The 10012-nt window shown below is 29.0% G+C and overlaps 1 protein-coding gene across 1 annotated transcript; it reads left to right on the top strand.

Moving 5' to 3' along the window:
- The first annotated feature begins 3149 nt into the window (after positions 1 to 3149).
- LOC100158910 (tubulin beta chain) lies at positions 3150 to 9526 on the top strand. Its single transcript, XM_001945998.5, has 6 exons — positions 3150 to 3340; positions 3498 to 3606; positions 6281 to 6476; positions 6616 to 6775; positions 7839 to 8697; positions 9360 to 9526. Exons 1-5 carry the CDS (start codon positions 3284 to 3286, stop codon positions 8649 to 8651), a joined length of 1335 nt encoding a protein of 444 aa, XP_001946033.1. The 5' UTR covers positions 3150 to 3283; the 3' UTR covers positions 8652 to 8697; positions 9360 to 9526.
- Positions 9527 to 10012: the final 486 nt, after the last annotated feature.

Below are 10012 nucleotides of genomic sequence, written 5' to 3'. Positions count from 1 at the left end.
TAGGTATATTATAATATCATTTAATTCAAGTTTAATACAATATATTATACATTCATCCACTTGTAACCTACTGTACAGCAGAGCGACATCCACTTACCCGCTTTTTTAAAATTAGTTTTGTACATATTATTATTGAATAATTAAAAACTCAAAAATTTCAAATCGTCTTATACATATGGTATATTTATTTAATAAAGGGTATTTTGTTGGTTAGGGGGGCTTTGCCCCCCGCAGTTCTGTTTTCTAAAAATTATCTGGACCCTCCCCATGACAAATTCCTAAATACGCCACTGGTATAAACACCTATGCACATTGCACACCCATGTCCATCATATCATATTATTACGTATAAACTAGTGCTGTACAGCCAGAAAATTTGTATTATTTATTTGTCTCTAGTTTTTGCTATACGTATAGGCTATAGGTATACTTATAAGTTAATTGTTATCACCCATTATTTCATGACACATTTGTTCATAAAGTGTTTACCACACAATATAATATTATGCTTTTTTTTACGACTACAGCAGGTATATTAAGTCTGTAACTATAGTATACATTTAACATAACAGTGTATAGTAGCAATACTGTAAATCATACGCGGAAATCAATTAAAATTTCAGGGGGGCTAACATTATTAACATCAATGTGAGCGGGAGGTATTTTGATCCTAGAAAGCTAAAAAATGCTGTAAATAGTGTAAACCAGTGATTAATATACTACATTAACCATATTTGGCAGGATCATCGACCTTCTGGCATACTCCGTGTTTCACCTTAGGTATCCCTTTACTTTATTCCTTATAAATCATCTCTGAACGTAAGCCCCCTTATTTCTCTCCATATTTGTATTCTATTAGGTACGGGAAGAAAGAATCAAATATTTTAAAATTCCTGAGCAAATCGAGTGGTTTTGTGTAGGCTGTTGCATATTTGTGTAATACTGCAATTTGCATGTGTGGCTTTTTAAAAACTACACCTATACCAAAAAAATGCATATCCTGCACGTCTGATCTTCCATGCCAATTCAGTAATTAATAATTATAAAATTAAACAATTATGTATTGCATATAACATAAAAAATGTGGCAAAATGTGGCATTAAAAATTAAATAGGTAGTCGGAATGGTATATGTAGAAACCATTCCAGGGCTTAAAAAAAAAATCCGTTTTACTTTATTTACAATTAAAACGTCACTCAATTTTTTGCGTTTATCGTTATTCAGAATTAAAACGTAATACAATTTGTGTGTTTATCGTTATTCAGAATTAAAACGTTATCCAAGTTTTGCGTTTATCGTTATTTAGAATAAAAACGTTATTTTACACAACATTTTCCAACAATCCAGTAAGTAAGTGACTACTTAATTTTTTTCAACATCGTTACCAGAAAATTATAATCTATTATTTTATTAATATTTAATGTTGGTATAAATGGTATTCTATATACCTAACACCTAGGTATTTTATATAATTACGTTGGAATAAGTTAATAGGCTAAAAAAAAAAAAATAACTTTTTAACTTAACTTTAATTTTCTAATAAGTTAATGCCCACCTTTGCATTTACAGTACTGGGTTAGAAATTGTTCTACCCATGATTGCGTTATTTGTTTTAATATGTACTTAGCTAATATAAATAAAACGGATGTTTTAACAAGTATATACTTAAACCCTCACAAGAGGACCGCAGTAGTACAGACTATAGAGTAGACAAAGTACAGAGTGAATACAAAATAAGTCTATACTCTATACTTACTTCTACAGCGCAATCATCGGGGCATCATTAATCATTATTAATAATAATAATAATTATAATACTAGGTATTTGCTATTGGCAATTCAATTTTAAAGTTATGAATAACTTCAAAAAAATTGCGGGTAGGTAATGTCCCGGATACGGAATATAATATAATCAATTCTTAGATTTTTTTCTAAGACAAAAATAAATAGCATGATGTAAAATATATTTCTACGAAACCAATAAGCTTTACTTTTAAATAAATAGATTTTAAATTTTCAAATAATTTTGTTTTGCGTTATTTTTCATTTAATGATATTCTATAAATTACGTTTTGCGATATTTTTTGTTTAATGATATATTATATATTTTGATATTCGTTATGCTTTGTTTTGCGGTATTTAATTATTTTTGATTATCACTTTCCGTTATAATTACGTTAACAAATTATCAATCGTTATTTATCAAATATAACGTTTGCAAGCCCTGATAGATACTGTAAAATTATGAGTTTATTAAACTTATAACTGGAGTCGGGATAATGCTCAGAAATTCTATGAACATAAAAAATATGCATTTTTTGATCTAAAAACCATAAAAGATGGCCTTAAAAAATTAATTAGACATTTTATTTTCAGTTTTATTGGTTGGTATCTGTTTGGCAGTTTTTTAAAACATTGATACTAACCCCGTAAAAATTACAAAAAACTTTTCAAAGCACTAAATAATTTATATCATATTCGATTTTGTTTTGATGTAACTGATCAGTTTGAAAGTACTTTGAATCTAACTGATTAAGTGTATGGCATTTCTCTATAAACGACCATTTCGCTGTCAAAATCGAGTAAAAGTTATCGAAATTACAATAAAAAAAATATTTAGTTTTGTATATAATAATATATTGCAACACTTTTTTAACTAAAGAAAATCATTGTCCCAAAAATATATGCAAAAGTCATTAACGACCAAGCATTATTTAATACATATAATTAAACAATTAATGTAAAACAAACAACGATGTGTCTATAATCTTTACCTACTATATGTAAAGTATGTGTAAATAAAAAATATTTATCAACCAAAATAATATATGATATTATTATGTGTAAATATGTTAAATTAATTAATTTATACATTTTTATAAATATATTTATAATTTTATACCTAATATTTAAATATTTAAATAAATTATTTAGTTTAATTAAATTTGAACTTACATAAAAATAAAAACAATAAAATTAAAATTCCTAAAGTTTTGTAGGATGACAAAACAGAAATTTTATTTGAATAAAGCATATTTCCCTCCAATTAAAAATCCAACGTCATCGGACGCCGATGATCGAAAAAACATCACAGATGGACAAACGTTTTCTGATATGTTCTATGTTACTGGCCATTTTAATTTTACAACTATCATTTTTTGTTTACGCCTTAAACATTTATTGCAGAGCATAATTCGCTATTAAACATTTTCATTTAACACATCGTTTACAAATTCAAATACAATTAAAAATGTATTGATTATTAAACTATCAATAATCAATCATGCGTGAAATTTGTCACTTACAAGCAGGTCAATGCGGAAATCAAATTGGTGCAAAAGTAATAGTCTTTTATATTAATATAATATCTGACTATTAATGAGTATATTCATATTTCATAAATCATGATCTGAATAGTGTTAATTACAGGAACATAAATTATATTATAATAGGTAAGTATCTATTACACTACAACGACGTATTTTATATTATTTTAGTTCTGGGAAGTCATATCCGATGAGCACGGTATCGATCCAACAGGGTCATATCACGGAGATTCTGATTTACAATTAGAACGCATCAATGTCTATTACACCGAAGCACTTGGTAAAATGCATTATAAATCACATAATTATTACATATACAATTAACATAATATTATTTTGACTAAATTATCATAGCATTTAAATAAATCAATTTCTGTGATGAGAAGATTGAGAGCAATCACATACGTTTTTACTGTATAATTAATGGTTATAAAAATATCTAACACAGGGGTCTGGAAGTAGAAAATTACCTATCTTACACGTGTTTTAGAATGTCTGTAATCTGATGATGATACAATCAATTATAACATGTAGTTTATAATTTTTTGGGGAGATTTTTACATTTCATATGAAGTACAATATTATCATTTTCTATAAGTCACGATATTTTTTACACACGATAATTGGCTCTTTCGATGGACGAATTCATAGAATAAACTCGGAGAGGTGTAAATTAATGAAATAAATATAACATTTAGGTACATACAAGATATTTTACTATTTTATTTTATTTAACCAACATTTACTTTATATCTTTATTCGGATTAAATCAATGGACATTGGCTGATGCATCAGTCAATTAAGCCATAGCTTAATTTAGTTAATACCATTTGGCATTTACCAATTGTAGTTTATTAAACACATTTATAGTTGTTGTATTTCAGTTTAATGTTAATTCCATTCAAATATGTATTTAATGTAATTTAATTAAGGTATTTTTTTTTTGAAAGTTATTATAATATATTTTTAAAAGGTTATTTTTTTTAGATTATTTTGGAATTGATATCTTGATTTAATTATTATTATTGTATAAAATGTTAAGCACAAACGGATTAAAGATTGATTTAACATTATATCAATTAAGTTAGAAAGTTCTAGAATTTTATAGGTAGGTAAAATGTATAAGCTAGGTACATTTTACCTATACATAGTTGACTAGGAACTAGGTAGGATGACAGTAGTTAGGTACGTACCTATAATAGCATATTAATCAACAATAATTATTTAATTATTTAAATACTAGTTTTGAAGTTGAAGTTCCTACAGTTGTACTGGTAGCATTCTTGATTTTGTATTTTTTTCTTCATAGGCATAATAATATAACGTTCACTTATTATTCATTATATTATAATATTGTAACAGATTTTGAAATAGTAAATTAAGTTCAAAATAATATATATTATATTAGTTTCAATTATTTTTAGGACAAACATCAATAAAGAATGATATTTTTAATCTATACACAAAAAAATAAATATTTTAAAAAACCCAAAACATAATATTGTACAAAATATAATAAATAATAGTTAGTGCTAAGTACTTGGATGAATAATATAGTATTAACATAAATAAAAGTATCAACAATAATATAGTATTGAGATTTTTATATTGTTGTAATTCTAACTTCTAAGTATTACATTACAATATTGTTAAAATTACTGTTAGTAGAGGTACCTATATGTAATATTTAATGTTATTTTGTTGATCATTGACCTACCTAAATGCAATTTATTTCAAGTTAGGATTTAATAATTATGGAAGCGTTTTATCAACGGTGTGCCGTGATATCTGAGTCTTCACGCATGTGTTTCCTGGTGCTAACTGCTAAGCCTAAAGTATTTATTTATTTTTGCCAAATAGACAATATTATTCATAAGTATGCTGCCGACATATCAATATTATATAATAATTAATAACTTATAAGTAATAATAATGTGCTACGATGGAAAAAAAAGTTTGGGAACTACTGGACTGAATTACTATTCTTTCAAACTTCAAACAATTATACATTTTTTTTTTGATTAAGGTAGACAAACTTATAAGTTAAAAGGAATCTTGTATTACATATTAAAATCTTAGGTTAAAATAAAAAAATTTTTTAGGAATTTCTAACTCAAAATAATATGCAAATTTTCGTGATTTTTATGTATTTTGTCAATTGTCAAAATCGGAACTTTAAATGGTTATAAAAAATAATTTTGACTGTATTTTTAATATTTTTCAACTGCCATTGTTACAATATATTAAAAGTTATGTATTCAACTTTCAAGCTTTTTGATCCAGTGAATAAAATTTTATTTACATCTATAGAAAAAAACCTAAAAACATTGGAAACTGAAAATGTTCAAAACAGTTCAAAACAAGTCAAAATATTTTAAATATTTTATAGCGTATAGAAAATTCTAATAGAAATATTCAGTGAATGTTGCATGTATCTACGGTAATTTCTTTTAGAGTTACGCTTAAAAGTTAAAACCAAATTAGATTTTTTCGAAAACCAATTTTGCGTACAAATTCCCGTGTTTCCTTAATTTGTATGTTGTTTTTCCCGTCGCTTTTGAAAACTGATGGTAATTTTGACCTCCCCAATGCACCAACTAGATTCAGTTTCCCATCGAACAAAGATACTTAAGTTTTAAACATTGTTTCGACTAATTATCGTGTACACAGAAACAAATAAAAAAAAAAAATATGTATCATTCTAATATCAATACATTCTCATTGCTCTTCCAGTGCCTATCTAAAACTTAACTATATAGTTTACATTATATTATAATATAATATATAGTAAAAATAATAATAGGTATAAATTTATATTTTTATAATATGTTATTTTGTATAAATCTAAATTATATTGGCTTTGATAATAAATTGTTATGTTTTCTATAAAAGTACTGAAAAATTAAAAAAAAAAACAATTTTATAACAATTTGTTGTATTAACATATACTATAGGCGGTAAGTATGTTCCTCGAGCAGTTCTTGTGGATTTGGAACCCGGCACCATGGACTCCGTCAGGTCAGGTCCATTCGGTCAATTATTTCGACCGGATAATTTTGTTTTTGGACAATCCGGTGCTGGCAATAATTGGGCCAAAGGACATTACACAGAAGGCGCTGAGCTAGTGGATTCAGTACTCGACGTAGTTAGGTAAAGCTATGTTGAAAAACACGTCGTACTTATCACTTAATTAATGCCCAATTAAATCTTAATTAATATTTAAAAATTAATAATATATTTTGTAAAAAATGAATTAATTGATTTTTATTGAAAAAAAATTATAATTTAGGAAAGAAGCAGAGAGTTGCGACTGTCTACAAGGATTCCAACTGACCCATTCGTTGGGTGGCGGAACTGGTTCCGGTATGGGCACACTTTTGATATCAAAAATTCGTGAAGAATATCCAGACCGTATCATGACCACATACAGTATCGTTCCCTCACCAAAGGTAACTTAGCTTACGATCATAATCTTATACCCATTTGTATACTGTATGATGCGTATTACGGTAAACAAAAACACTGAAATGTTTACCTATTTTATATAGTATTCACCATTATCACCAATGTGTGTAGCATATACTGTTACATATGTGAGTGACGGTGTAGTTGTTATAAATTATGTTTTATTTAATTATAATTATTATTGTATATAGGCAAAACTTTTCTTATACCTACCTAGTTTTTATTTTGTAGACATACGCCTACCTACTGTTCAAACTTGATAGCCATAATGTGTATTACAAAAATAACTATTGGATTGCAGTATTGTTAGTTTAATGTCTTATGATTGATTTCATCAGTATTCAAATTATAAAGTAGAACTATTGAAGAAACAAATTATATTAAGGGTGTTGGTGCCGGTTTTTCCAATTTCCCGCAATACTATAAGATTTGAAAATTATATTTTATATTTTATTTGCTACCTTGGTTATATTTTTCCATTACTCAATACCTACTTAAGGTGGGTTGATACGGTGTATTATATCAACAAAAATAATTTCACAGGAAAAACTCTCACGCCTTCTTGATATGAGAACTTTTTTCTGATCAGATTAAAGCTTGAATTTTAATTTTACTTCAAATAGTGCTAGAAAATACGTTTGAAAAATAACAATATTGTTCGTTATTCAAATAATATTTAAAGAGTTAAAACATTAAAAAGCATATTAATATACCTAGGCATTATGTTGTGGTATGTTGAGAATTGCATTAAAAAAAAATATATATCACTGTTGTTTCTATGGGTATAATACGAGTGTTTTATTATTGAATACTCTGTGTTTTTAATGGATTATTAAGTTTACCCGACATGAACAGTTATGCTACAAAATGAGAATCTCTAATAGTTTTTATGCGTTGATTAGAGATAACGGACTTCTCGAAAATATCCTCTAAAGAGTGCTGTACTAAAGTTCTCTGCTATCCCCCCCCCCCAAAAAAAACACAAAAAAATCGAGTCATATCGCCCGTCACTGATCGGCTGTGCCGTATTTTTTTTTTTGCGCACAGGTGTCCGACACGGTTGTAGAGCCTTATAATTCTACGCTGTCGGTGCACCAGCTAGTGGAGAACACCGATGAGACTTTTTGCATCGACAACGAGGCACTGTACGATATCTGCTTCCGGACACTGAAGCTCACTACACCCACGTATGGCGATCTCAATCACCTGGTGTCGGCGGCTATGTGCGGCGTGACCACGTGCTTCCGGTTTCCCGGACAGCTCAACTCGGATCTCCGGAAGCTGGCCGTCAACATGGTGCCGTTCCCGCGACTGCACTTCTTCATCACCGGCTTCGCGCCGTTGACGTCCCGTGGCAGCCAACAATACCGCGCGCTCACCGTGCCCGAACTGGTCCAGCAGATGTTCGACGCTAAGAACATGATGGCCGCGTGTGACCCCCGACACGGCCGGTACCTGACCGCCGCCAGCATATTCCGCGGCCGCATGTCCATGAAGGAGGTGGACGAGCAGATGCTCAACGTGCAGACGAAGAACTCCAGCTACTTCGTCGAGTGGATACCAAACAACACCAAGACGGCCGTTTGCGACATACCACCCAGGGGCCTAAAGATGTCGGCCACGTTCATCGGCAACACGACCGCCATCCAGGAAATGTTCAAGCGCGTGTCCGAACAGTTCACGTCCATGTTCCGGCGAAAGGCGTTCTTGCATTGGTACACCGGCGAGGGCATGGACGAGATGGAGTTCACCGAGGCTGAGTCCAACATGAATGACCTGGTGTCCGAGTATCAACAGTACCAGGAGGCGACCATCGACGAGACCGGTGAAGAGGACGAGGACGAAGATGCCGACGCGTAGTCCGGTACCCTTCCATGAGACACATTAAACACAATAATTCTCACAGGTCTGATGTATTTTTTTATTACCAAATATAAATTATAACCGATTTAATAAAATAAAAAATTATTCAATCATTCATTCCGATCGATACCTATATTATTTTAATAGTAATAGGTACAAAATATACCTTATTAATATACCACTTGACTAACCTTACAATTTAAGTAAAACCATCGTAAATTTGGAAGGTCAAAATGTAAAATTCCCTCAATCTACTGACCTATAGCAGAGCGACACCCACTTACCCGATTTTTTTCTATTGAAGTCACCAAAAATACTTCACTATTTACATTTGAGAGTGGTTTCTTATATGAAATTGGTTCTAGTTGGTACTTTGGATGTAAAAATAAAAAACTCTTAGTACTTTCTAATTATAAAATTGAATGCCCATGAAGATTTTAAATTTTTACCAACTCATTTTATTAGCATTTTCTAGTTATAATAAAATTTTAAAAATATTTTGACACTTTTTGAGATATTTTTATACATTTGAAATTGTAGACTTTTTTTTTATTTTTTAGTTCATTTATGCATAGCATTTTTGTTTTTGAGTAAAAAATAGTTCAAATTTTTTATTCGATTAACAATCGTCTGTACAAATAGGTAATGATAGATAATGATATGAGGCTTAATATTAATTGAGAATAATAATTTATTTTATTACAGTTTAAAATATGTATAAATAAACAAGTTTAAAAATAAAGAAAAATGAAGTCTGGAACTATGGAAGTCGTAAATATAAAATCGTAAAATCAAGCGAGAAGCTACTCACTAATGTTCATGTTTCATTGACAAAATAGTAAATACATAATATGTCATATTATTACAATTAATAGTGCTCTGGCGCGGGCTTCTTTATATACCTACCTAGTTATATAGGTACCTATATTATTATTTTGTATCTCTCTACTCTCATAATATTATTAAGTTACTATAATCATAGTAAAAATAATATATTTACTAGCTACTGAGAGTTGAGACCATTGGCAACATCTGTAATTTAAATCTGACAACTCTTTTTAATTGATAGCTTAAAAATACTTACATACGCAGAATAAAATATCAAATAACAGAAATAAATTTAAAAAATCATTAAAAGAAAAATGTGTTTATATTCTGGATTTTAACTTTATAATTAAACAGCGAAATAATATGTAAATAGGTAAGTAATAGTAATTTAGATTTTAAATAAAATATTAAACGCGACTGTAATATTATGGTGCAATAGCTGAAATATTATTTATTTATTTTAAAGTAAACATCCAAAGAGATCAAGTACAATAAAGGATGTATTAATAATAAAATTATACAATAATAAA

The sequence above is a fragment of the Acyrthosiphon pisum genome, chromosome X, assembly GCF_005508785.2.
Source record: "Acyrthosiphon pisum isolate AL4f chromosome X, pea_aphid_22Mar2018_4r6ur, whole genome shotgun sequence".
NCBI classification, from domain to species: domain Eukaryota; kingdom Metazoa; phylum Arthropoda; class Insecta; order Hemiptera; family Aphididae; genus Acyrthosiphon; species Acyrthosiphon pisum.
This window is presented reverse-complemented; position numbering and strand designations above follow the sequence as displayed.